Source organism: Microcebus murinus, chromosome 4, assembly GCF_040939455.1.
Source record: "Microcebus murinus isolate Inina chromosome 4, M.murinus_Inina_mat1.0, whole genome shotgun sequence".
Taxonomy (NCBI): Eukaryota; Metazoa; Chordata; class Mammalia; order Primates; family Cheirogaleidae; genus Microcebus; species Microcebus murinus.
The window spans coordinates 2,197,292-2,224,838 of NC_134107.1; the positions used below are offsets into that span (position 1 = coordinate 2,197,292).

Consider the following 27,547-nt stretch of genomic DNA (forward strand, 5'->3'; position numbering starts at 1 on the left):
GCCACAGCTGTGGGCGGGCCCTGGGCGAGTGGGCGGAGCCTGACCCTCTGGCCCTCGCAGGCTTTGAGGGCGCGCTGTGCGAGCGCAACGTGGACGACTGCTCTCCGGACCCATGCCACCACGGTCGCTGCGTGGACGGCATCGCCAGCTTCTCGTGTGCCTGTGCCCCAGGCTACACGGGCACGCGCTGCGAGAGCCAGGTGGATGAGTGCCGCAGCCAGCCCTGCCGCCACGGGGGCAAATGCCTGGACCTGGTGGACAAATACCTTTGCCGCTGTCCTTCCGGCACCACAGGTGGGGCTGGGGGCCTGGGGCAGGAGCAGCACGACCGGAGGGAGGGGGAATGGCGGGGGCACAGTGGTGGCTTACCCCTTGCCGCGTTCCCCTCCCCCCAGGTGTGAACTGCGAGGTGAACATCGATGACTGTGCCAGTAACCCCTGCACCTTTGGGGTGTGCCGGGACGGCATCGACCGCTATGACTGTGTCTGCCAGCCCGGCTTCACAGGTGGGCAGGCGGCCGCCATGGCCAGGGGGGTTCCTTATAGAATGGCGGTGAGGTCACCCGTCTCTGAGCGTAGCCGTTCTCTTTGCACGTTCTTTTCCAACGAGAGCGTCCGTGCTTTGCCCTGAGGTCGTGCTCGCTCGGCACGTGGGCCCGAGGTTGTCCCCATTTTCGCTCGGGATCATTCTAGAACGCAGATGGTGTCGATGGCTTTAAAAGTTATCCTAGGCGGAAGTGAAAGTGACTTCACGTGAATTTGGGGACCAGGTTGATCTGGGGGCAGGGCAGCTCTTGGTTGAGGAAGGGGGCTGTCCTGGTTTGCGCAGGAGCTGACGCGTGGTGAGAGAAAGAAGTCGTCCTTGCCCGGGGTGGAGACGCGCTAGGTGGGGTTCGGTTGTCCCTCCCCGGTGGGCTGCACCGCCCGGGACGAGGCTGCCTGCGTGCTCCCCAGGGCCGCTCTGCAACGTGGAGGTCAACGAGTGTTCGTCCAGCCCGTGCGGCGACGGAGGCTCCTGCGTGGACGGAGAAAACGGCTTCCGCTGCCTCTGCCCGCCCGGCTCCCTGCCCCCGCTCTGCCTGCCCCCGAGCCACCCCTGTGCCCGCGAGCCCTGCAGCCACGGCGTCTGCCACGACGCGCCCGGCGGGTGAGGCCCCTCCTCAACCTCCGACACCGTGTCCCCCTCCCTGGCCCACCTGCCAGCCCTGACTGCCTCCCCCGCCAGGTTCCGCTGCGTGTGCGAGCCTGGCTGGAGCGGCCCCCGCTGCAGCCAGGGCCTGGCCCGAGACGCCTGCCAGTCCCAGCCCTGCCGCGCCGGCGGCACCTGCACCAGCGATGGGATGGGCTTCCGCTGCGCCTGTCCCCCTGGCGTCCAGGGTGTGTGTGCCCCGCCTTCCCGCCCCAGGCCCCCCTGCCCCCCGCACTCGTGTCCTTTTCCTTTCTTTCCACTCTGCTCTTTACTTTTCCTCCTTGTCCCCAAGAGTTTGGGAGGTGGGGACCCCAGAGGGAGATGGGAATGGGGGGGGTCCCTCAAGGCTGCCTCACTCTGCCTGCTCTCCCCACAGGACGTCAGTGTGAGCTGCTGTCCTCGTGTACCCCGAACCCCTGTGAGCATGGGGGCCACTGTGAGTCCGCCCCCGGGCAGCTGGCGGTCTGCTCCTGCCCCCCGGGCTGGCAAGGTACGCCGGCTGCTTCTTCCGCCTCCTCCTTCCTTCCCGCCTATTTTGCTCCCTGTCCCATACTGGGTGGTGCTGGGGACCCAGAGAGGGGCTGACCCCCACCCCCCAGCTCTGCCTTTGAGAGGAGCTTCCCTCCTGGGAAAAGACAGAGCTGGACACGGACACTTGTAGCCCATGTGGGCCAGCTCTGGGGGAGAGGAAGGGACCCAAGTGGGGTCGGGCATGCTAGGACTGAGGCTGAGGGTTTGGGGACAACTTCCTGGAGGAGCAGTCCTTAGAGCACGCATTCACCCCCCTCCCACACGGGGAGGAGGAAGTCCTGGAACAGCACACCCAAAATGCCCAGAAGCAAAGGACAGCATGGCTTATCCCCGCTTCTGCATGTGTTGGTCTGCGGGCTCTTCCGGAGTCCTAGGTCCCTCAGACCCTGCCGCGCACCCTCTAACCCTGGCGTTACCTTGTTCCTCACCCCCAGGCCCACGATGCCAGCAGGACGTGGACGAGTGTGCCGGCCCCTCACCCTGTGGCTCCCATGGTACCTGTACCAACCTGGCGGGGAGCTTCAGCTGTACCTGCCGTGGGGGATACACCGGCCCTTCCTGCGACCAGGACATCGACGACTGTGACCCCAGTAAGTGCAGGGAGCTCTTGGGGGGGTGCTGCTCTAGGGGACACGTTCCCCAAGCTTGAACTAAGTGCCAGCACTGCGTTTTCTTTTCTTTTTTCTTTTTTTTTTTGAGACAGAGTCTCGCTTTGTTGCCCAGGCTAGAGTGAGTGCCGTGGCATCAGCCTCGCTCACAGCAACCTCAGACTCCTGGGCTCAAGCGATCCTCCTGCCTCAGCCTCCCGAGTAGCTGGGACTGCAGGCATGCGCCACCATGCCCGGCTAATTTTTTCTATATATATTAGTTGGCCAATTAATTTCTTTCTATTTATAGTAGAGACGGGGTCCCGCTCTTGCTCAGGCTGGTTTTGAACTCCTGACCTCGAGCAATCTGCCCGCCTCGGCCTCCCAGAGAGCTAGGATTACAGACGGGCGTGAGCCACCTCGCCCGGCTATTTTGTCATTTCTTTAGAGATGGGGTTTGGCTTTGTCACCTAGGTTGGAGTGTTGCCATCATAGCTCACTGCAGTCTCTAACTCCTGGGCTCAGGTGATCCTCCTGCCTCAGCCTTCCTAGCAGCTAGGACCACAGGCATGTGCCACCGTGCCCAGCCTCAATTCAGTCATGATTCCCAGGGCTCAAGAGCCACCTGTGGCTCGTGGCCACTTGCACAGGTCTGTGCGTGGCCCAGGAATTAGACGATGTACAACTAGCAGCATCTGCTTGGCAGCTCAAAGGAACCTTCTCGTTCTTCCAATACTCTTCTTCCGCATAGCTGAGGTTTCCACATAAGGGAGGGGATAAGACCACAGAGGAGGACAGAATTCGATCCCTGCGACTATACGTGTGCCCTCCCAATTGAACTTGGTTTCCTCCCGAGTTCCGCTCTATGCAAGGCATAGCTGAGTCAGGCTGGGCTGATGGGCGCAAGGTAGGTGACCAGACCACCTTCCTCCTGCCCGCAGACCCCTGCCTGAACGGCGGCTCGTGTCAGGACGGCGTGGGCTCCTTCTCCTGCTCCTGCCTCCCTGGTTTCGCTGGCCCACGCTGCGCCCGCGACGTGGACGAGTGTCTTAGCAGCCCCTGCGGCCCGGGCACGTGCACCGACCACGTGGCCTCCTTCGCCTGCACCTGCCCACCGGGCTACGGTGGCTTCCACTGCGAGCGGGACCTGCCGGACTGCAGCCCCAGGTGGGCGGGCCTCTATCGGGATGGGGCCTGGGAAGGAGTAGGGGGGACAAGGGAAGGCACCCACTTCTGGACAGTGATGACAAGATGGGGCTTGGAAGTCACTGCAGAGGGGGCGGAGCCTGCACTCGGCTCCCACCTTGGTGCTGCGGTACCTGGGCGCAAGGGTCAGCGAGTGGGAGGTCCCCAAGGCTACTAGGACCAACCAGGGACAGCTAGGGCGGGGCCTGCGAGGGGGCGGGGCCTGACCCACCCTCCCCCTCTACTCTGCGCCCCCTCCCCACCCCAGCTCCTGCTTCAACGGCGGGACCTGCGTGGACGGCGTGAACGCGTTCAGCTGCCTGTGCCGCCCCGGCTACACCGGCGCCCACTGCCAGTACGAGGCCGACCCCTGCCTGTCGCGGCCCTGCCTGCACGGGGGCATCTGCAGCGCCGCCCACCCTGGCTTCCGCTGCGCCTGCCCCGAGGGCTTCGCGGGCGCCCAGTGCCAGGTGGGCGGAGCCGCTGGGGCCCTGGGGGAGGAGCCTGGAGGGCTGTTCTGGGGTGGGGGTGGGGGCCGCTCGGGACGGAGTGCGCTGACTCGGAGTGCGCTGACTCCGAGGGCTTCCCCTCCAGACGCTGGTGGACTGGTGCCGCAGCGCGACCTGCCAGAACGGCGGTCACTGCGTGCAGACCGGCGCCTACTGCCTTTGCCCTCCGGGATGGAGCGGCCGCCTCTGCGACGTCCGGCGCCTGCCCTGCAGGGAGGCCGCAGCCCAAATCGGTGAGGCGGCGTGCAGGGGGGTGGCGCACGGCCCGGTGTGAGGGGCTCCGGGAGGGGCGGCGTGCACGTACCCCCTGCTGGCGCGAGCTGCATGGCGGTGCCCACCGAGCTCACGTGCGCGGCAGGGTGGGTGGCTGGGTGTGTGTGGCCGTGTGACAACCGGCCGGGACGGCGTGTGTGATTGTCACCGTGAGACGGCTGAAGGGGTGCCTGCGACGCCTGAGCCGGTGCGGGCATCAAAGGCGTGTGTGTGTGTCGGGTGACCCGGACTCCGCTAGCTTGGGGCATGCGTGTGGAGCCGGCGGAGCGTGGGGCGAGCCCCTGGGACTGATGCCAGCAGGGACGGTGGGCGATGCTGTGTGCGGCGGGCAGAAAGGGGTCTGGGGCTGCCTGTTTTCCTGACGCCACTGTCCTCTTTGCAGGGGTGCGGCCGGATCAGCTGTGTCAGGCGGGCGGGCAGTGCGTGGACCAGGACAGCTCCCACTACTGCGCGTGCCCAGAGGGCCGCACCGGCAGCCGCTGTGAGCAGGAGGTGGACCCCTGCCTGGCCCAGCCCTGCGGGCACGGGGGCACCTGCCGTGGCTACATGGGGGGCCACGTGTGCGAGGTAAGAGGGTGCCCGCGCCCCGGGGGAGGGAAGAGGAGCTCGCAGTGCTCGGGTTTGTCTGTGTCTCTCTCTAGACGCAGCCGGGTTTTTGCTTTTGTGACTCTGGGTATATCTGCATGGGTGTCCCTTTGGGTAGATCTGGGGGGTTTGTGTCTGTCCAGGTGTGCCTCTGTCTTCTGTCATTTCCTGGGCATATCTGCGTGGTCTCTGTGTGCGTCTGAGTGCACGTCCCTGGTCGCGTGTGTCGTGGGGGGGGTACCTGGGTGTTTTTCCTGCGTGTTGGTCTGTGCGTGTCCCTCGGCACTCCGTGTGTCTGGGTGCATGTGTCCTGCACGCGGGGCATCTCTGTGTGTGTCAGGTGTCTGTGTGTGGCCTTTCGTGCTGGGCTTCTCTGTGTCTTCACGGGGTGGGGCCAGGTGCGTCTGCGTCCCTCTGGGCTGATCGGGTCCCCCCCCTCGCCCTGCTGAAGTGTCCGGCCGGCTACACGGGGGATGACTGTGAGGAGGATGTGGACGAGTGTGCCTCCCAGCCCTGCCAGCACGGCGGCTCCTGCATTGACCTCGTGGCTCGATATCTCTGCTCCTGCCCCCCTGGGACGCTGGGTATGACAGGGCCAGGGTTGGGAGGCCGGTTGGGATCCTGAATCTTCACCCCTGGTGACCACTGCGCCCTCCTCGTCACCAGGCGTGCTCTGTGAGATCAATGAGGATGACTGTGGCCCAGGCCCAGCCCTGGACTCCGGCCCCCGGTGTCTACACAATGGCACCTGCGTGGACCTGGTAGGCGGCTTCCGCTGCACTTGTCCCCCCGGATACACCGGTTTGCGCTGCGAGGCGGACATCAATGAGTGTCGCGCAGGTGCCTGCCACGCGGCACACACCCGGGACTGCCTGCAGGACCCAGGTGGGGGTTTCCGCTGCCTCTGCCGCGCTGGCTTCACAGGTAAGCCCGGGAGAGGGGGCTGGCCTGGGGACCCTGCCTGCCCATCTCCCACGGGATTGATCCACCTGCTCCTGCTCGGGCAGGTCCCCGCTGTCAGGCCGCCCTGTCTCCCTGCGAGTCCCAACCATGCCAGCACGGAGGCCAGTGCCGTCCCAGCCCAGGCCCTGGGGGTGGGCTGACCTTTGCCTGCCACTGTGTCCAGGTAGGTATGGGTGGCGCCCTGTAGGGGAGGAGTGCATGCGGCCTGGGGGTGGGGGTTGGGGGGGTGTGTGGCTTTAGAGGGGAAAGGGTTCCTGGGAAATACGGAAATTACTGATGTTTGAGGGGAAAGAGGCCCAGTTTGGCATTGGGGGCGTGGCCTCCCGGGGAAGGCGGAGCTTGTCCGCCAGGTGGGGCCTCCTTTGGAAGCGGGAGAGGTGGAGCGGGACTTGGGGAGGTTGGGGACTCAACCTTCCCAAGCCTTGACCCCTCACTCTTCCCTCTCTCTCCTCTCCACCCTCGCTCCTCTTCCCCACTTTTCTCTCTCGTTCCCTCCCCGCCCCTCCCCCCATCTCTTGCCCGTGCCCCCCCACCACCCCCCAGCCGTTCTGGGGTCCGCGCTGCGAGCGGGTGGCGCGCTCCTGCCGGGAGCTGCAGTGCCCGGCGGGCGTCCCCTGCCAGCAGACGGCCCGCGGGCCGCGCTGCGCCTGCCCCCCAGGGTCGCCCGCGCCCTCCTGCCGTGGCGCCCGCGGGTCGCCGCCGGGGGTGGCCAACGCCAGCTGCGCCGCCGCCCCCTGCCTCCACGGGGGCACCTGCCGCCCCGCGCCGCTCGCGCCCTTCTTCCGCTGTGCGTGCGCGCCGGGCTGGGCCGGGCCGCGCTGCGAGGCGCCCGCCGCGGCGCCCGAGGTCGCCGAGGAGCCGCGGTGCCCGCGCGCCGCCTGCCAGGCCAAGCGCGGCGACCGGCGCTGCGACCGCGAGTGCAACAGCCCGGGCTGCGGCTGGGACGGCGGCGACTGCTCGCTGAGCGTGGGCGACCCCTGGCGGCAGTGCGAGGCGCTGCAGTGCTGGCGCCTCTTCAACAACAGCCGCTGCGACCCGGCCTGCAGCTCGCCCGCCTGCCTCTACGACAACTTCGACTGCCGCGCCGGCGGCCGCGAGCGCGCCTGCAAGTGAGCCCGCCCGCCGTGCGTGCCTGCGTGCGTGCGGCCTTCCGCGCCAGTCTCCCTGTCCGTCCGCCCGGCCTCGGGCTGTCCGTCCGTGTGTCCCGTTCGCTTGGGCCGTCGTTGCTCCGTGCACCCCGTCTGCGGCTCCCTCTGTACACCCCTCCCTCCGTGGCTCCCTCCGTGCACCCCGTCTGTGGCTCCCTCCGTGCACCCCTCCCTCCGTGCACCCCGTCTGTGGCTCCCTCTGTGCACCCCTCCCTCCGTGCACCCCGTCTGTGGCTCCCTCCGTGCACCCCGTCTGTGGCTCCCTCTGTGCACCCCTCTCTCCGTGCACCCCTCCCTCCGTGCACCCCTCCTTCCGTGCACCCCGTCTGTGGCTCCCTCCGTGCACCCCTCCCTCCGCGCACCCTGTCTGCGGCTCCCTCCGTGCACCCCTCTCTCCGTGCACCCCGTCTGTGGCTCCCTCCGTGCACCCCTCCTTCCGTGCACCCAGTCTGCAGCTCCCACGTGCCCTGCCTCTCTCTCTCTGCCAGGGAGCTGGTGCGTCCCTCTGTCCCTCTGTCTGCTCTTCCATGCGCCCTGCCTTTCTGTTTTTCTGTCTGCCTAGGCACTGCGTTTGTCCCTCCCTATTTGTCTTTCTGTCCACCTACGAATTTTTTTTTTTTTTTTTTTGAGACAGAGTTTCGCTTTGTTGCCCAGGCTAGAGTGAGTGCCGCGGCGTCAGCCTCGCTCACAGCAACCTCAAACTACTGGGCTCAAGCGATCCTCCTGCCTCAGCCTCCCGAGTAGCTGGGACTACAGGCATGCGCCACCATGCCCGGCTAATTTTTTCTATATATATTAGCTGGCCAATTGATTTCTTTTTATTTTATAGTAGAGACGGGGTCTCGCTCTTGCTCAGGCTGGTTTCGAACTCCTGAGCTCAAACGATCCTCCCGCCTCGGCCTCCCACAGTGCTAGGATTACAGGTGTGAGCCACCGCGCCTGGCTAGTTAATATTATTGATTTATTAATAGCCAGTAAACGACCGGAGTTGCAGAAAGCCTGACAAACGCCGGTGCATACGGCCGGCCCCCTAGGCCCCCTATCGCGGGCCTTGCCGAGTCTCTCCTGCTCTCTGCTGTGTGTGCGGGGCCCGGGGCGGGGGTGTGGGAAGGGCGCGGGACCCCCCTGACCCTGCGCCCCCCTGCCCCCAGCCCGGTGTACGAGAAGTACTGCGCCGACCACTTCGCCGACGGCCGCTGCGACCAGGGCTGCAACACGGAGGAGTGCGGCTGGGACGGGCTGGACTGCGCGGGCGCCGTGCCCGCGCTGCTGGCGCGCGGCGTGCTGGTGCTCACCGTGCTGCTGCCGCCCGAGGAGCTGCTGCGCTCCGGCGCCGACTTCCTGCAGCGGCTCAGCGCCATCCTGCGCACCTCGCTGCGCTTCCGCCTGGACGCGCGCGGCCAGGCCATGGTCTTCCCTTACCACCGGCCCAGCCCCGACTCCGAGCCGCGGAGCCGGCGCGAGCTGGCCCCGGAGGTGATCGGGTGAGTGACTGCGCCTGGGGTAGCCCGGGGGCCACGGGGCGGCGGTGGGGACGCCGGTGAGCGACGCACCGTTGACGCAGTCTTGTTTTTCTTTTTGAGACAGAGTCTCACTCTGTTGCCAGGGCTAGAGTGAGTGCCGTGGCGTCAGCCTCGCTCACAGCAACCTCAGACTCCTGGGCTCCAGCGATCCTCCTGCCTCAGCCTCCCGAGTAGCTGGGACTACAGGCATGCGCCACCATGCTCTGCTATTTTTTTTTCTATTTATTTTTAGTTGGCCAATTAATTTCTTTCTATTTATAGTAGAGACAGGGTCTGGCTCTTGCTCAGGCTGGTTTTGAACTCCTGACCTTGAGCGATCCTCCCGTCTCAGCCTCCCAGAGTGCCGGGATGACAGGCGTGAGCCACCGCGCGGGGGCCCATTGATGTAGTCTTGTACCCTTAACGCATTTGCCCGCTAGATGTCAGTGGCACCGCCCCTGACATCTGTAGTCGTGACCACCCAAAATTTGGGAGCAAGTGTCCCCTAGTGGGGGGATGGGCATGGGAGGCAGAATTGCCAGGTCTAGCGCTGCCTCCTTCCGGAGTGGCAGGTGGTTTGGCAGTGGTTACAGGCCTGTGTAAGGTTTGTTTGTTTTTGAAGAAATAGAGAATAGAGCCGGGCGTGGCGGCCGCGCCAGCCTGTAGTCCCAGCTACTTGGGAGGCTCAGGTGGGAGGATCACTTGACCCTTGAGCCCAGGAATCTAGCCTGGGCAACACAGCGACATCCCCATCTCTAAAAAAACAAATAACAAAACAACAACAAAAACAACAGCTCCCCTGCCCCCCCAGCCCCAGAAGAAATGGGAAATGGAGGATTATCCCGCTGGAGGCCTGGCAGAGGCCCTGAAGGCCACAAGATCCGTGGGGCCATTGTTGAGGAGGAAGAGAAGTCCTGAGAGGGTGGGAGCCTGCCCCAGAGAGGAGGGCTGGGCTTCAGAGATGGGGAGGGAGTGGGGAGGGAGGATGGAGGAGGGTGGCTAGGAACCAGTCCCCGGCTGGGCTGCCGGAATAACGGGGACATAGGGTGAAAAACCAGGGTCACTTTGGGGCTTCCAGGGTCTCAGGGATGTGGAGGCATTGGGAAGACACCCCCCCAAAGGCGGTAGCTGGGGGCTGAAGACAGAAACAGGAAAGAGGCAGGAGGATCGCTTGAGTCCAGGAGTTTGAGGCTGCAAGGAGCTATGATGACACCACTGCAGTATAGCCCAGGCACCAGCACGAGACCCTGCCTCTAAGAAAGAAAGAAAAGAAAAGAAAGAAAGAAAGAAAGAAAGAAAGAAAGAGAGAGAGAGAGAGAGAGAGAGAGAAAGAAAAGAAAGAAAGACAGAAAAGAGAGAAAGATACCCAGGTTTGTACACTTCTTCAGTTAAAAAAAAATAAGAAAAAAAGAGAGAAAGAGAGAAAGAAGAAAGAAAGAAGAGAGAGAGAACGAAAAAGAAAGAAAGAAAAAAGAAAAGAAGAAAAGCAGCAGCAGAGACACAGGAATTGAATCAGGGCACGGTGATACTGGGGTCCCAATGAAGGAAGGAATTTGGAGACAGTGAGGGTGTCAAGTTGGGTTCCTGGAGGCAGGGGTGGGGGTGGGGGTTCAGACTCATGTGATGTGTTGGAGGGGTGCTCTGAAGAGAAAAGGAGCCGTGAGGGACGGGGTGGGGGGCAACTAAGGACGGCGGTAGCCCCAGCTGGAGCCTGGCCCAGGTCGGATCCCACGGGGAGCCCAGGCGTGCAGCAGCACCTCAGGGTCGGTTCCCGCCCGTGTGTGCCTTGCGTCTCAGCCAGTCCCTTGCTGCGGGCTGCCCTAGGGGGGCTGCCCTAGGGAACGTCGCCTCCCAAGGGGGCGGTCCCCGTTTGGCTGAGCGCCTTGACTTCCGGCACCCACTGTGGGGGGTCGGGAGAAAGAGCAGCCCTCGCTGTCATAGCAGCTGGGAGGTGAACGGGCTGCCCAGTGAAGCGCCGCTCCAAGAGCTTCCACTGGGATGGGGGAGGGTGGCTACTGAGATGTTGACGGTGTAGGAACACCAACGGTCGGATTCATAGCTTGGGGCACACTGCTGGCCACAGCAAGGCAGGTTTTGGGGGTGCCTTGGGGTCGGACGCCAGCTGGGAGCCAGGCGGGCCATGGCGACGTGGTGCGCGGAGATGGCTCTTCCGAGCCAGGTGCTGGGCAGCGAGGGTGGGTGTCGGTGCCAGGGGGTGCACCAGGCTGCCGCTGAGGCCCCTGGTCCCTCCCCGCTGTCCTCCTCGCAGCTCTGTGGTGATGCTGGAGATCGACAACCGGCTCTGCCTGCAGTCCCCCGAGAATGACCACTGCTTCCCCGACGCCCAAAGCGCGGCCGACTACCTGGGCGCGCTGTCGGCAGTGGAGCGCCTGGACTTCCCGTACCCGCTGCGCGACGTGCGAGGTGCCGCCGGGCCCCGAGGGTGATGCGGGCGCAGCGGCGGGCACTGGAGGATGGGTGGGCAGGAGGGTGTGGGCTGAAGCCCTTTCCCATGGTGAAATCCTCCTCGCCTCCCCACTCGAATCCGCTGCGTTGAGGCCCCGCCTCCGTGGTTGAAGCCCCGCCCCGTTGCTGAAGCCCCGCCCCTGCGATCAAAGCCCCTCCCCCTGAAGCCTTCCCTTGTGCCCCTGTGGCTGGAGCCCCGCCCATAATCGAAGCCCCACCCTCTGCCCGCCCTTCTGTTGCTAAAGCCCGGTCCACGACCGAAGCCCCACCCCGTGGCCGAAGCCCCACCCCGTGGCCGAAGCCCCACCCCGTGGCCGAAGCCCCGCCCCCTGAAACCTTGCCTTGTGCCCCCGTGGCTGGAGCCCGGCCATGGTTGAAGCTCCACCCTCTGCCAGCCATTCTGTGGCTAAAGCCCCGCCCATGACTGAAGCCCCACCCTGTGACTAAAGCCACGCCCCCGTGGCTGAAGCCCCGCCCCATGGTCGAAGCCCCACCCCCTGAAACCTTGCCTTGTGCCCCCGTGGCTGGAGCCCCCCGCCATGGTTGACGCTCCACCCTCTGCCAGCCATTCTGTGGCTAAACCCCGCCCACGACCGAAGCCCCACCCTGTGACCAAAGCCCCGCCCCCGTGGTCGAAGCCCCACCCCCTGAAATCTTGCTTCGTGCCCCAGTGGCTGGAGCCCCGCCCATGGTTTAAGCCCCAGCTTCTGCCAGCCATTCTGTGGCTAAAGCCCCGCCCCCGACAGAAGCCCCACCCCGTAACCGAAGCCACGCCCCCTTGACTGAAGCCACGCCCTCGTGGTGGTCAAAGCCCCACCCTCTGCCCGCCCTTCTGTGGCTAAAGCCCTGCCCACTACCTAAGCCCCGCCCCCGCATCTGAAGCCCCGCCCCCTGAAACCTGGCTTTGTGCCCGGGTGCCCTTTGTGCCCGGGTGCCTGAAGCCGGGCCCTCCGCTTCCCGCCCGCAGGGGAGCCGCTGGAGCCCCCGGAGCCCAGCGTGCCGCTGCTGCCGCTGCTGGCTGCAGGTGCCGTCTTCCTGCTGGTCATCCTGGTCCTGGGCGTCATGGTGGCCCGGCGCAAGCGCGAGCACAGCACCCTCTGGTTCCCGGAGGGCTTCGCGCTGCACAAGGACGTGGCCGCGGGCCACAAGGGCCGGCGGGAGCCCGTGGGCCAAGATGCGCTGGGCATGAAGTGAGAACCCTGCCCGCTCACCCCTGTTCCCGGCTATGGGGTCCCGGGAGCCCTGGGCCCCAGCTTGACCCGGCTCTGCCCTGGGATCCCAGCTTCACCCTGGCTGCAGATTCCGTCCTCCCTCCCTCCGTCCTCTGACCCCACGGTCCCTGGGGGTCCCCCAACTTACTTCCCACGTCCCTGGGGGTCCCCCGACTTACTTCCCACGTCCCATTTCTTTCTCCGTGCCTTGACTCTGCCCCCTCTGGCTTCTGACCCAAGACCCCTGATCCCGGCTCCAGACCCCCGACCCCACCTCTACCACCTGTGCCCTGACCCCACACCAAATCCTCTTTCCGCGCGGGGCACCTCCAGCGCCCGCTCTGACATCCCTGCTTCCCACCGTCCGCACAGGAGCATGGCCAAAGGCGAGAGTCTGATGGGGGAGGTGGCCGCAGACTGGATGGACTCGGAGTGCCCAGAGGCCAAGCGACTGAAGGTGCTGCTCCTCCCGTGACCTGCCCTCAGGGTCCTGGGTGGGGGGGTCCCCAGTGGTTGGTGGGAGAGCCCAGGGGAAGTGTCCGCTCTCCCCACCTCCCTGGTCCTGCTTGGTGACCTCACTTTCTCCTTGCCACGGCTCTGTGGCTTCAGAGGGAGGAAGGAGATTTGCCATGGGGGGGGCCCATTGAGTCCCTCCAGGTGCGCAGAAGTTTCCTTACCTCATCCTGCCCCTCCCCAGCCGGGCCTCTGCTCCCAGGCCAGCCCGGGTCTCCCCGGAGCAGGCCCCTTGGTGCGGAGACAGCGACTTGGCCTTCTCCTCGTTAGTTCCGACTTTGCTCAGGATGCTCAGCCTGGAAGTGCTACCTGCTAGTCCTGACGGCCATTTCCTGTCCCCGAGCCCCGCCGTGCCCGTGGGCTCTGTGTTAGCCGGCTGGGGTGCCGGAACAGAATCCCACAGACTGGGTGGCTTCAACAAGAGAAATTTAGTTTCTCACCGTTCTGGAGGCTGGAAGTCCAAGATCAAGGTGCTGCCAGGGTTGGTTCCCGGTGAGGGCTCTTTTCCTGGCTTGCAAACAGCCACCTTCTTGCTGGGTGCTCACATGGCCTTTCCTCTGTGCCTCCGTGGTGCATGGAGGAGAGGGGGTGGGGAGGGGGAGAGAGAGAGAGAGAGAGAGAGGGAGGGAGGGGGAGGAGGAGGGAGGGAGAGAGAGAGAGATCATCTGCTGTTGGCCGGGCGCGGTGGCTCACGCCTGTAATCCTAGCTCTCTGGGAGGCCGAGGCGGACAGATTGCTCGAGGTCAGGAGTTCGAAACCAGCCTGAGCAAGAGCGAGACCCCGTCTCTACTATAAATAGAAAGAAATTATTTGGCCAACTAATACATATGAAAAAAAATGAGCCGGGCATGGTGGCGCATGCCTGTAGTCCCAGCTACTCGGGAGGCTGAGGCAGGAGGATGGCTTGAGCCCAGGAGTTTGAGGTTGCTGTGAGCTAGGCTGACGCCTTGGCACTCTAGCCTGGGCAACAAAGCGAAACTCTGTCTCAAAAAAAAAAAAATCTGCTGTCTTTTCCAGTTATAAGCGCATTAAGTGTATCCTGTTAGACTCGAGTCCTATTGGCTTATGGCCCCACGTGTACGACCTTATCGAACCTCAGTCACCTCCTTAAAGACCCTAGCTCCCAATTACAGTCACATGGAAGGTTAGGGTTTCAATGTGTGATTCTTAGAGGGGGCACAATCCCGGTCATGACAGGCTCTCACCAGCATTACATGGGCACCTGCTGAATGTCTCCAGTGCACACAAACCATCTCATTTCACCTTTTCGGGGACCCTGTAAAGCAGCAATGGACACGCGCTTCCATTTGCAGCCCCCTTTCCTCTGTGTGTATTTTAGCGTGTGTGAAATGGAGGCATCTGTACGTTACAATCCGCAGCCAAAGGAATCTGCTCCGTCCAGACTCTTTTTTTTTTTCTTCCTTTCCCATCCCAAAGTGGGTGTTAAACGCGTCGGCCCACTGTGCTTTGGCTACATCTTAGCATCGTGGAGTGATGGCGTCATCTTGATTTTGCCAGTGAGAAGCTCGCTCTAATGTGGTTTGCCCAGGGCCACACAGCTACTAAGGGGCAGAGTTGGAACTTGAACCTGCGTCAAATGCGGTCCCATCCTCTCTGACCCTTTCTGTTTAGCTGTGCATCGCCCAGCCTTCCCCTTCCGTGAAGCTCAACTTCCCTGTCTCGGTCCTTAAGATCAGATCTCGGTTGATCAGGCGCTATGGGGCCCCCGAGCTGTCAAATCCCTAGGCAGGGCTGGTTAAGGATATTCTATCCTGTTTCCATCATGTCTCTCGCGCCTTTTGAACGGGGGAATCTGAAATCGATCAAGCTCTTGCGCGACGAGGCCCGGGTGCTGGGCTTGCAGAGGTAAAGACGTAGGTTTGTGTGCGAGTGTTCGGTCCTGATCGTGTTTGGGGTACCGGGTGGGAATTCCGTGTGGCTTATTGATTGTTAGATCACTTTCCGGATTAATACTGGTCCTGGAAGGACCGCCTTTCCACCTCTATGTGTCTTTTTATAAATTTAAAAATTAATATTTTTTTTTAATTTTAGGGATAGGGTCTTGCTCTGTCATTCTAGGCTGCAGTGCAGTGGAGCAATCATAACTCACTGCAGCCTCCAACTCCTGGGCTCAAGCCTCAGCCTTCTTAGTGGCTGGGACTAAAGGCATGTGCCGCTGTGCAGGCTAATTTTTTTAAAAAACTTTTTCTTTTTTTTAGAGACAGGGTGTTGCTATGTTGCCCGGGCTGTGTTTCTTTCTACCAGTGATTCGCAATTCTCAGAGTCCAAGTTTTGTACCTCTTTTGTTAATTTTTTTTTTATTTCGGCATATTATGGGGGTACAGATTTTAAGGTTTCAAAAAATGCCCTTTCCCCCTCTCCCCCACAAAAGTCTGAGTTTCCAGCATGACCATCCCCCAGATGGTGCACATCTCACTCATTGTGTGTGTATATACCCGCCCCCTCCCACCTGCCCGATACCCTATTACTGTAGTACCTGTGTGTCCACTTAGGTGCTGTTCAGTTAGTACCAGTTTGCTGGTGAGTGCATGTGGTGCTTGTTTTTCCATTCTTGGGATACTTCACTTAGTAGTATGGGTTCCAGCTGTAACCAGGAAAATATAAGATGTGCTATATCACCGTCGTTTCTTAGAGCTGAATAGTACTCCGTGGTGTACATATACCACATTTTATTAATCCGTTCTTGGATTGATGGGCACTCGGGCTGTTTCCACAGCCTTGCGATTATGAATTGTGCTGCTATAAACATTCGAGTGCAGGTGTCTTTTTTGTAGAGTGTCATTGGAGCTTTTGGGTTCTTTTGTTAAATTTAACTCTAAACATTTCCCTTTCCTTGATCCTGTTGTCAATGGAATTATTCTCTTAATTCCATTTTTGGGTGTGTCCGTGTCCAGTGTGCGTGCTGGCAGGTGCCACCCTGCCTCTTTGTGGGTCTCTCACTTTGGGTTTGCGGCCTCTCGCTCCTTCCAACCCGGATTGAAATCCCATCTCTTACTTCTCAGTAGCTCCCGGAGCTCTGGTGCACATCCATTTCCCAATCTATTAAAAAAAAAAAAAATCAGCTAACTGCTAACGGTTTCCCAGGGCTATGTGTGCAGCTCCGCGGGACGGTCCTGCGGGAACACCCAGCCCTGTCCCTGGGGGTGTCTCTCCCAGTCTCCAAAGGGTGAGATCCGAGGACCTGTGTCCCTGTCCCCCCAGGTGGAGGAGCCTGGCGTGGGGGCCGAGGAGGCTGTGGATTACCGCCAGTGGACTCAACACCACCTGGTTGCCGCCGACATCCGTGTGGCCCCGGCCATGGCGCCGACACCGCCTCAGGGGGACGCAGATGCCGACGGCATGGATGTCAACGTGCGAGGGCCAGGTCAGGCACGGTGCCCCCCCACCCCACCCCAGGGGGTGCCCCTTATCCATCCTACTTGTGAGAGGTGACATCTGAGCCTGTGTTCTAGGGAGACCTGGGGCGTGTTAGGACTTCTGTGGGGGTGTGTGTGTGTGTGTTGTCGAATCAAGACTCTTGGTTGTGGGCCGGGCGCAGTGGCTCACGCCTGTCATCCTGGCACTCTGGGAGGCTGAGGCGGGCGGGTTGCTCAAGGTTGGGAGTTCGAGACCAGCCTGAGCAAGAGCAAGACCCCTGACTCTACTATAAATAGAAAGAAATTAATTGGCCAACTAATATATATAGGAAAATATGAGCCGGGCATGGTGGCACATGCCTGTGGTCCCAGCTATTTGGGAGGCTGAGGCAGGAGGATTGTTTGAGCCCAGGAGTTTGAGGTTGCTGTGAGCTAGGCTGACACCACGGCACTCACTCTAGCCTGGGCAACAGAGTGATACTCTGTCTCAAAAAAATAAAAAAAGACTCTTGGTTGTAAATGACAAAAGCCCAACTCAAAACTAGCTTAAGTAAATCAAGGGCTTTACTAAGTCATGTAACTGGAAGCAGCAGGCACATTTGGATCCAGGCCTTGGTCTTCCTCTCTCTGTCCCTAGGCTCCTATCTTCCAAAACGAAACCTTCTTCTCAACGGCTCCAGCAAAAGTCCCAGGACACATTCCGATTGGGCAGACTAGGGTCACATGCTCATTTTGAGCCAATCAGTGTGGCCAGGGGGTGGGAATATGCAGATTAACCAGGCCAGGCCCGCATACCTGTCCTGGAGCCAGGGAAGGGGACTGGGCTCTACCTGGGGCTTGAGGATGGAGAATGGGATGCAGGTGGCTTCCCGAGGAAAACCAGGGCAGAGGGCCATGCAGAGTGTAGCAGGCTATGGTGTCTGGACCCTGTTAGAGCCATCTTTACCACATTTCAGGGTGTTCCCGCCCCAGCTTTGTTCTGGTTTTGCTCCAGGTGCCCTGCACTGTGGCTTGCTTTTAAAGTCCCTCTGGCTACTGGGGCCAGAAATGCCTGGGATTTTATGTCCCTGGGGGTGGCCCATAGCTAGTGGATGCAGGAGTATGAAAGGGATGTTTTCTCTTTCCTCCCTCCCTCCCTCCCTCCCTCCCTCCCTCCCTCCCTCCCTCCCTCCCTCCCTCCCTCCCTCCCTCTCTCTCTCTCTCTCTCTCTCTCTCTCTCTCTCTCTCTCTCTCTCTCTCTTTCTTTCTTTCTTTCTTTCTTTCTTTCTCTTCCTTTCCTTTCCTTTCCTTTTCCCCTTTCCCCTTTCCCCTTCCCTTCCCTTCCCTTCCCTTCCCTTCCCTTCCCTTCCCTTCCCTTCCCTTCCCTTCCCTTCCCTTCCCTTCCCTTCCCTTCCCTTCCCTTCCCTTCCCTTCTTTTTTCTTGAGCTGGATTATAACTCTGGGCACAACTCAGGTTCCAGAGTCCCCTGCGGGGTCAGGCTGGAATAACCCTTCGGGAATTTTCCTGAGGTTGCATGCTTGCTTGCTTGCTTGCTTGACTCCCTTCCTTCCTCATCCTGTGTCCCCTGCTCCCTGGGAGTCCCGCAACAAATCACAGCACCCAGGGTTCCTCGTCCTGGGCGTGGCTGGGCGGGTGGGCGGATCCGTCACTCCTTGCCCTCCTACGTCTCCCGCTTGCCCCTGAAACGGGGGCGCTCTTGAGGGTATTCGCCGGGAAGAGCCCGGTGCCCACCTCCCCGGTGACAGGCTCTCGTCCCTGCAGACGGCTTCACCCCGCTGATGCTGGCTTCCTTCTGCGGCGGGGCCCTGGAACCCACACCGGCCGAGGAGGACGAGGCGGATGACGCCTCAGCCAGCATCATCTCGGACCTGATCTGCCAGGGCGCCCAGCTCGGGGCGCGGACGGACCGCACGGGCGAGACCGCCCTGCACCTGGCCGCCCGCTACGCCCGGGCCGACGCCGCCAAGCGGCTGCTGGACGCCGGGGCCGACACTAACGCCCAGGACCACTCGGGCCGGACGCCCCTGCACACGGCCGTCACCGCCGATGCCCAGGGGGTCTTCCAGGTGAGACACACCTGCCCTGTGGACTTCAGAGCCAGGCCGGCCGGTGTGTGCGCACTTGGGGGCTGAGCTGCCTTTGAGAACTCATGTGGGCCGGGTGCTGCGTGGCTCACGCCTGTCATCCTGGCACTCTGGGAGGCCGAGGCGGGAGGATCGCTCGAGGTCGGGAGTTCGAGACCAGCCTGAGCAAGAGCGAGACCCCGTCTCTACTAAAAGTAGAAAGAAATTAGCTGGACATCTAAAAATATACAGAAAAAATTAGCCAGGCATGGTGGTGCATGCCTGTAGTCCCAGCTACTCGGGAGGCTGAGGCAGGAGGATGGCTTGAGCCCAGGAGTTGGAGGCTGCCGTGAGCTAGGCTGACACTCTAGCCCGGGGCAACATCATGAGACCCTATCTCAAAAACAAAAACAACAACAACAAAAAACTCACGTTTATGAGTTGGAAAATGGGGAAACACTGGAATACAGTCTCTGAGAAGCAGCCGCTCCCTGGAGCTCATCCATTTCAGGACTATGGGGGTTGGGGACTTCAGGGGAGCCAGGGGTGCTCCTGCCCCCTCTGTTCCTCTCTTCCTACTGCGTCCTCTCTCTCTCTCTCCCCCAGATTCTCATCCGGAACCGCTCTACAGACCTGGACGCCCGCATGGCAGATGGCTCGACGGCGCTGATCCTGGCGGCCCGCCTGGCGGTGGAGGGCATGGTGGAAGAGCTCATCGCCAGCCACGCCGATGTCAACGCCGTGGACGAGCTGGGTAGGCTGGCAGAGGACCTGGCGGGTGGAGGCTGGGGCGGGGGTGGGGTGGCGTGCCACCTGGGCCCTGACTGTGGCATCGGGGTGAACTCACACCCACACGGGGCCCCGATCCCCGAGGCTCACGCACACCTCACCGAGCTCCACTCTGGCCCTGCACTGTCCCGCAAGGCGGCCCGCCCTAGCCCTTAGCGCGCCTCGGGGATTTAGGAAAAGGCACCCTTGGCCGGGCGCGGCGGCTCACGCCTGTCATCCCAGCACTCTGGGAGGCCGAGGAGGGAGGATCGCTCGAGGTCAGGAGTTCGAAACCAGCCTGAGCAAGAGCAAGACCTCTGTCTCTACTATAAAAGTAGAAAGAAATTAATTGGCCAACTAACATATATATAGAAAAAGTGAGCCGGGCATGGTGGCGCATGCCTGTAGTCCCACCTACTCGGGAGGCTGAGTCAGGAGGATCGCTTGAGCCCAGGAGATTGAGGCTGCTGTGAGCGAGGCTGACGCCACGGCACTCACTCTAGCCTGGGCAACAGAGCAAGACTCTGTCTCAAAAAAAAAAAAAAGAAAAGAAAAGAAAAAGGCACCCTTCCCAGGACGTGTCATTTCCATCCGCTTCATCAGGGGAACTTAATCGACTGCGCCACCTGCTGGGCAGTTGCGGTAATTTTGCAAATCGGCCAAAGCTGCTCGTGGTGGCAGCTCCGGGCGGGCGCAGGTGTCTTGCTGGTCCAGAGCCCAACCTGTGCAGGGTCCCAGCAGTCCGTCTCCAGGCCCAGAGGGCCTCACGCAGCCGCAGACACTCTCAGACGCCCACAGCAACGTGGAGCAGGAGTCCTCAACGTCAGCGCCATAGGGTCGGACAACTCTTTCATTTTATTTTATATGTTTCAACTTTTTACTCACCGCTATACTAGCAAGGAGGGGTTAGAGAATTCTTTGTTTGTTTTTTTTTTTTCTTTTAGACAAGAGTCTCACTCTGTTGCCCGGACTAGAGTGCCGTGGCGTCAGCCTAGCTCATGGCAACCTCAATCTCCTGGGCTCAAGTGATCCTCCTGCCTCAGCCTCCAGAGTAGCTGGGACTACAGGCATGCACCACCACGCCCGGCTCATTTTTTCTATATGTTTTTAGTTGGCAAATTAATTTCTTTCTATTTATAGCAGAGACAGGGTCTCGCTCTTGCTCAGGCTGGTTTTGAACTCCTGACCTTGAGCAATCCGCCCGCCTCGGCCTCCCAGAGTGCTAGGATGACAGGCGTGAGCCACTGGACCTGGTCCATACTATCTGTCTTTTTTGATTATAGGCTTCCTAGTGCTGCTAGGAATTGTACTGTGATATCTCAGGGTGGCTCTGATTTACATTCCTTTTTTTTTTTTTTTGAGACAAGGTCTCGCTTTGTTGCCCAGGCTAGAGTGAGTGTCGTGGCGTCAGCCTCGCTCACAGCAACCTCAAACTCCTGGGCCCAAGCAATCCTCCTGCCTCAGCGTCCCGGGTAGCTGGGACTACAGGCATGCGCCACCATGCCCGGCTCATTTTTTCTATATATATGTTAGTTGGCCAATTATTTCTATTTATAGTAGAGACGGGGTCTCGCTCTTGCTCAGGCTGGTTTCGAACTCCCAACCTTGAGCAATCTGCCCGCCTTGGCCTCCCAGAGTGCTAGGATTACAGGCGTGAGCCACCACGCCCGGCCTCAAAAGTCTATTTTGATGATGTCTAATTTATCTATTTAGTTGTTAACATGGCGTGTGTTCTCGGTGTCATATCTAAGAATCTGTGCCTAATTCAAAGTCATGAAGATTGAAGATTTACTACTATGTTTTCTTTTCTTCTATATAGATTATATGTGTGTGTATATATATATACATATATATATATATATTTTTTTTTTTTTGAGACAGAGTCTTGCTTTGTTGTCCAGGCTAGAGTGAGTGCCGTGGCGTCAGCCTAGCTCACAGCAACCTCAAACTCCTGGGCTCGAGTGATCCTTCTGCCTCAGCCTCCCGAGTAGCTGGGACTACAGGCATGCGCCACCATGCCCGGCTAATTTTTTATATATATATCAGTTGGCCAATTAATTTCTTTCTATTTATAGTAGAGACGGGGTCTCGCTCTTGCTCAGGCTGGTTTTGAACTCCTGACCTTGAGCAATCCGCCCGCCTCGGCCTCCCAAGAGCTAGGATTACAGGCGTGAGCCACAGCGCCCGGCCATATTTTTTTATTATTATTATTATTATTTTTTTTTTTTTGAGATGAGGTCTTGCTCTGTCACCCAGGCTGGAGTACAGTGGCCTGATCCTAGCTTACTGTAATTTTGAACTCGGCTCAAGTGATCCTCCTGCCCCTGCCTCCCGAGTAGCTAGAACTACAGGCACATACCACCATGCCTGGCTAATTTAAACAAATTTATTTTTTTTTAGAGATGGGATCTTGCTATGTTGCCCAGGCTGGTCTCAAATTCCTAGCCTCAAGTGATTCTCCCACCTCAGCTTCCCAAAGCACTGGGATTACAGGCATGAGGCCACCATGCCTGGCTAGATGTTTCATAGTTTGAGCTGTTACATTTAGGTCTCTGATCCATTTTGAGGTCGTCGGGGCATATGGTGTGAGGTAGGGGTTCGGCTCCATTCTTTTGTATGTGCAGATGCAGTTCCAGCATCATTGGTTGAGAGGACTACTTGTTTCCTCATTGAATGGTCCTGGTACCTATTTTAATTTAAATCGAAAGAACTGCATGTGATTAGTGGCGGCTGCATTGCACAGCTCTGGGTTCAACCGAGTGAGTCCACAAAGTGCCTGCTATGTATGAAGAATCACTTGTGTGCATAAACACACACACACGCACACAAATTGAGCCCCCCCCCCACATGCTTGGACAGAAAGAATCATTCTACAGATCTGCACACACATAGACCCAAACGCAGGTGCCCGGATATTCACGGCAGGCCTGCCCTCTCTCCACGCAGGCCATATGACACACAATCCCCAGCCTCCCTGCCGTGGGGGGCCTGGAACCTGGGCCTCACCTTCCCTCCTTCCCCCCACCCCCCCAGGGAAATCAGCCTTACACTGGGCCGCAGCTGTGAACAATGTGGAGGCCACGTTGGCCCTGCTCAAAAACGGAGCCAACAAGGACATGCAGGACAGCAAGGTGAGCCCTGGCCCTCGGCCCACCTGGGCGTCATTACTGGCACAGCCCCCTGCAGGTGGCAGAGAGCAGGGTGAGGTAAGGCTGGTGGGGACATTGGCCCTGCCGGCTTTCGGGGGTGGGATTTGGGGCACAGAGGCTCTGACAGTGGATCAGAGGAGGAAGTTTGTGGCAGTTGCTGTGTGTGACCTTGGGCAAGTTGCTTAACTTCTCTGAACCTCAGAGTCCTCATCTGTGAAGTGGGGAAGCAATAGTACCCACTTCATTGCATCTCCTGAGGGTTCAGGGAGCTAATGCATTTGCAAAGTGCTTAGCAGGTCCTCAGTGCTCAGTGAAAGGTAACTGTTATGATCGTTGTTGTTTAAAAATTCTCTCAAGGTGGTGTTATGGAATCTCATTTTGCAAATGGGAAGGGTGAGGCTCAGAGGCATGCAGGGCAGATTCTGTTTGTATTTAAAATTTCAATTTTTTTTTTTTTTTTAAACACAGAGTCTTGCTCTGTTGGCTGGGCTGGAGCGCAGTGGCGTCATCATAGCTCACTGCAGCCTCAAACTCCCGGGCTCAAGCCATCCGATCCTCCCACCTCAGCTTCCCACGTAGCTGGGACTACAGGTGCATGCACCATTGTGTCCGGCTACTTTTTCTTATTTTTTTTTTGTAGAGACAGGGTCTCTTTGTTGCCCAGCGTGGTCTTGACCTCCTAAACTCAAGCAATCCTCCCGCCTCGGCCTCCTCCCAGAGTGCTAGGATTACAGGCATAAGCCCTTGTGCCCAGCCTAAAATTTCAATATTTTATTCATTATTGCTTGCTTTTTTTTTTTTTTTTTTTACCACTTTTTTGCCTTCTTTTACACGAAATTTGCCCATGGCGTTGACTACTCTGTGTGATACAACCCTCTCGTTTTTTTTTTTTTTTTATTTCGGCATATTATGGGGGTGTACAGATTTTAAGGTTTCAATAAATGCCCATTCCCCCCCCTCCCCGCTGATTTTTTTTTTACATTAATCTTATTTTTTTTTTTCTTCAAAAAAAACCATTGCATAAAAATATCATTTACTTTGACGACTGAGGTTTTTGGTGCCCCCTTAAACTTCGTGGCTAAGGTGAGCACCTCACGGTGACCCACCGTAGTCTTGGCTCTGGGGCCTGGCACTTAGGAGGTGCTGGATGAGTGTGGATTAAAGGAAGGAACTTGCCCAGGTTCCCCCTGGCGCAGCCAGGTTGTCCCCCAGGTGCGCGGGCAGACTCTTAGCTCTCAGGGCCCCCGGAGGCTGGCAGAGCTTGCCGGTGTTGGCCAGGCCGACCCTGACGCGTGTGGGTTCGGGGTCCCCAGGAGGAGACCCCGCTGTTCCTGGCCGCCCGCGAGGGCAGCTACGAGGCCGCCAAGCTGCTCCTGGACCACTTCGCCAACCGCGAGATCACCGACCACCTGGACAGGCTGCCGCGCGACGTGGCGCAGGAGCGGCTGCACCAGGACATCGTGCGCTTGCTGGACCAGCCCAGCGGGCCCCGCAGCCCCCCGGGCCCCCACGGCCTGGGGCCCCTGCTCTGCCCGCCGGGGGCCTTCCTCCCGGGCTTCAAGGCGGCACAGTCGGGCGCCAAGAAGAGCCGGAGGCCCCCCGGGAAGGCGGGGCTGGGGCCGCAGGGCACCCGGGGCCGCGGCAAGAAGCTGACTCTGGCCTGCCCGGGCCCCCTGGCCGATAGCTCGGTCACGCTGTCGCCCGTGGACTCGCTGGATTCCCCGCGGCCCTTCGGCGGGCCCCCCGCGTCCCCCGGCGGCTTCCCCCTCGAGGGCCCCTACGCGGCCACCGCGGTGTCCCTGGCGCAGCTGGGCGGCGCGGGCCGGGCGGGTCTGGGGCGCCAGCCCCCGGGGGGCTGCGTGCTCAGCCTGGGCCTGCTGAACCCCGTGGCCGTCCCCCTCGACTGGGCCCGCCTGCCCCCGCCTGCCCCGCCGGGCCCCTCGTTCCTGCTGCCGCTGGCCCCCGGACCGCAGCTGCTCAACGCTGGGGCCCCCGTCTCCCCCCAGGAGCGGCCACCGCCCTACCTGGCAGCCCCGGGACACGGCGAGGAGTACCCGGCCGCCGGGGCTCGCGGCAGCCCCCCCAAGGCCCGCTTCCTGCGCGTCCCCAGCGAGCACCCTTACCTGACCCCGTCCCCCGAGTCCCCCGAGCACTGGGCCAGCCCGTCGCCCCCCTCCCTCTCGGACTGGTCCGACTCCACGCCCAGCCCGGCCACGGCCACCGCGGCCACGGCCACCGCCGCCGGGGCGCTGCCCGCCCAGCCCTTGCCTGTCCCCAGCGCGCTCGCTCAGGCCCAGACCCAGCTGGGGCCCCAGCCGGAAGTCACCCCCAAGAGGCAGGTGTTGGCCTGAGACACACCTGCGCTCCTGGATCTTGGGGGGCTGAAGAGACATCCCATCCTGATTCTTCCCCCTCTCTCCTTCCCTTTGAGTCTTCCCATTCTCTTCCTGCACTCTCTCCACCAGTCCTCCTGCACCTTTGCCCTGCGGTGTGACCCAGACAGGTCCCCAGCCCAGGGCTTCAGTCTTCCTTTATTTATGAATGGGTGGGAACCCCCTCTTGCCTTCCCCCCAGAATTCTCTCTTCCCTCCTTCCTTTCCTGCCCCTCCTGGCCTCTCATTTGCTCACACTCTGAAACGAGTGAATTATTATTATTTTCTTTCCTTTTTTTTTTTTTTTTTACACGTTTTGTATAGAAACAAATTCATTTAAGCAAACATTATTATTATTATTTTTTACAAAATATATATATGGAGATGCTCCCTCCCCCCCTCCGAACCCCCCAGGGCCCCTGTGGGGCTGAGTCTGTGGGCCCATTAGGCCAAGCTGGATTCTGTGTACCGAGTACACAGGCATGACTGGGATCCCGTGTACCAAGTACACGACCCGGGTATGTACCAAGTAGGCACCCTTGGGCGCACGCTCCGGGGCCAGGGATCCGGGGGAAAGTTGGGAGCCTCCTCCCCACCCCTCCTCCCTCACTTCACTGCATTCCAGATGGGACTTGTTTTGTAGCCTTCAAGGGGAAGGGCCCTTCTGGCCTGAGAACCCACCTGCAGCTCCAACCACCCCCAAAGCCTGGGCCGCCTCCCTTCGGGAACTGCGGGGTGGCTGGTGGGAAATGAGGGCCGGGGGAGATGTGTGTATTCCACTTTGTCTCCATGTAAATATGGGACTTCGGGAAAAGAGAGGAGCTGCCCAGGTGGCACCTCTCCCTGGTACTCCCCTGGCCCGGCCTCATGGCAGAATAGAAGTATTTTTAGGCTATTTTTGTAATATGGCTTCTGGTCACAATCCCTGTGTAGCTGAATTCCCAGGTCCTGCGTTGTACAGTCCCCACTCCCCTCACCACCTAATAAAGGAATAGTTAACACCCAGTGTCACTGGTTTGTGTCTAGGTTGGGTGGGTGCTGGTGGGGTTTTCCTCAGGACTAACTCAAGCTCCCATTTGGGAGGTAAACCCATTTTACTTGCCTGCCCACTCATGCTTCCATTTTTGGCCGATGACTCCACTGATCAGATCAGGTGGGCTCACCTGACTTGAGATGAGCCAATTGGATTCCCTGGCTCGAGAACTTTCTTTGATGGGGATGATAAGAAAGTTATCCGTTGGTGGAGCTTTTAAGGCCACCAGCAGATTAAGAAATATGGGTGGCCAATTTGAGGCAGTGGGTGCTGATGCAAGAAGCAGAGCAGAAGAATGGAGCTAATATCCAGCTAATAATCAGAAATGAGAGCTCCAATGGCTCCTGAAGCCTGGAGACAGTATTCGTTCCCAATGCAATCGATTCCAGTTAATTCAGCATTCATTCCATTGATATCAACAGGTACTTGTTAATCGCCTTCTAAGTGCCTGATGCTGGCATGAATCTCACTTTTACTTCCTGCTACTTTGGGTTCTGGAGATAATCTTGAACTCATGTAATAAATACTTCTTTTTTTTTTTTAATTTTTTTTTTAAGACTAGTCAAGTGCAGTAGTGAGGAGGGGGGAAAGTAGTAGAACAAGGAGTTCAATCTGTAACTGACTGTGAACAATCACGTGAGATAACTCACTACCTTCGGACCAGCCTAATAAATACTTCTTTACCTATGCCAGCTTGGGTGGCTTTCTGTTTCTTGCAACAAATTGTGCTCCAAGAGAAGGTTGTGTTTACACTGCTGCCCTCCAGAAAAGGAGGATGGGATACAATGTCCATTGACTCTACCTGTTAGTTGGAGTTCTCTTGGTTGCGAATGACACAAGAGTCAACTCAGCTGGCTTTAAAGAAGAATTTGTTTGTTTGTTTAGCTTGGATTAGCTTCAGGGTAGATTTGATTTAGTGGCTCAAGTGAGATGACAAGGGCTGAGTATTTCTTCATCTCTGCAGCTTTCTCTGGGCATCATCTGCACCTTCAGGCTCCACATGGTGCCCGGCCTAACCTCTCTTCCCCACTCCATATGGCTCCAGCCCTTCTCTCTGTGTTAGCAAAATAAGTGCAAAGGTCACAGGCCATATTACACTTTCCAGGGAATGGAGGAACTTCTACAAATGTGGTTGATTTTCTGTCCACTCCAATTGGGTCATGTATCCATCCTGTAACCTGGGGCTTCTTACTCTTAGCAACATTCCTATGTGGAGTCCCATTATTCTCTGCTTTGGGGAGCTGTCCTGTGCCTTGTAGGATGTGTAACAACATCTCTAGCCTCCACCCATCAGATGCCAGCAGCACCTCTTCCTCAGTTTTGACAATCACAAATGCCTACAGATGTTGCCGGTTGTTCCCCGGGAGGTGGAACCACACCTGGGTGACAACCTCTGCTTTAAACAATCACTATCCCAGTGGGATGTGCTGATGCCTCCAAGCATTTATTATTTATTTAAGATAGGGTCTTGTTCTGTCTCCCAGGCTGGAGTGCAGCGGCATGATCCTAGCTCACTGTGGACTCCAACTCCGGGGCTCAAAGGATCCTCTCACCTCAGCCTTCCGAGTAGCAGGGACTACAGGCATGCCCCACTGTGCCTGGATAATTCTTAAAGTCCCTCTTTGAAATAGGGAATGTGCTAAATTTAGGGGCAATTAGGTTTGTTTTGTTTTGTTTTGTTTTTTTTTTGAGACAGAGTCTCGCTTTGTTGCCCAGGCTAGAGTGAGTGCCGTGGCGTCAGCCTCGCTCACAGCAACCTCAGACTCCTGGGCTCAAGCGATCCTCCTGCCTCAGCCTCCCAAGTAGCTGGGACTACAGGCATGCGCCACCATGCCCGGATAATTTTTTTTATATATATACATATTAGTTGGCCAATTAATTTCTTTCTATTTATAGTAGAGACGGGGTCTCGCTCTTGCTCAGGCTGGTTTCGAACTCCTGACCTCGAGCAATCCGCCCACCTTGGCCTCCCAGAGTGCTAGGATGACAGGCGTGAGCCACCGCGCCCGGCCCAGGGGCAATTAGGTTTGCAGGAGCGTGAATTTAGTGGAAACTGCTAGCGAATTTTTACTCCTCCTCCCCCATCCTTTGTCTGTCTTTGAGGATGAAATATGTTTGCCTC

The 27,547-nt window shown here is 59.1% G+C and overlaps 1 protein-coding gene across 1 annotated transcript in view; it reads left to right on the forward strand.

Annotated features, from left to right (window-relative positions):
* The window catches only part of NOTCH3 (notch receptor 3), a 36,701-nt gene extending 11,304 nt beyond the window's left edge, over positions 1 to 25,397 (forward strand). Inside the window, exons 11-33 of the mRNA XM_076001494.1 lie at positions 61 to 294; positions 396 to 506; positions 955 to 1,147; positions 1,226 to 1,377; positions 1,566 to 1,679; positions 2,155 to 2,310; positions 3,249 to 3,474; positions 3,761 to 3,962; positions 4,087 to 4,234; positions 4,657 to 4,841; positions 5,311 to 5,443; positions 5,526 to 5,783; positions 5,867 to 5,985; positions 6,366 to 6,931; positions 8,122 to 8,454; positions 10,742 to 10,896; positions 11,906 to 12,128; positions 12,522 to 12,606; positions 15,885 to 16,047; positions 17,802 to 18,106; positions 18,710 to 18,857; positions 21,905 to 22,002; positions 23,334 to 25,397. Coding sequence (XP_075857609.1) covers positions 61 to 294; positions 396 to 506; positions 955 to 1,147; positions 1,226 to 1,377; positions 1,566 to 1,679; positions 2,155 to 2,310; positions 3,249 to 3,474; positions 3,761 to 3,962; positions 4,087 to 4,234; positions 4,657 to 4,841; positions 5,311 to 5,443; positions 5,526 to 5,783; positions 5,867 to 5,985; positions 6,366 to 6,931; positions 8,122 to 8,454; positions 10,742 to 10,896; positions 11,906 to 12,128; positions 12,522 to 12,606; positions 15,885 to 16,047; positions 17,802 to 18,106; positions 18,710 to 18,857; positions 21,905 to 22,002; positions 23,334 to 24,371 — 5,345 coding nt within the window. The 3' untranslated portion in view covers positions 24,372 to 25,397. The remainder of the gene's footprint in view (positions 1 to 60; positions 295 to 395; positions 507 to 954; positions 1,148 to 1,225; positions 1,378 to 1,565; positions 1,680 to 2,154; positions 2,311 to 3,248; positions 3,475 to 3,760; positions 3,963 to 4,086; positions 4,235 to 4,656; positions 4,842 to 5,310; positions 5,444 to 5,525; positions 5,784 to 5,866; positions 5,986 to 6,365; positions 6,932 to 8,121; positions 8,455 to 10,741; positions 10,897 to 11,905; positions 12,129 to 12,521; positions 12,607 to 15,884; positions 16,048 to 17,801; positions 18,107 to 18,709; positions 18,858 to 21,904; positions 22,003 to 23,333) is intronic.
* The last annotated feature ends 2,150 nt before the right edge of the window (positions 25,398 to 27,547 follow it).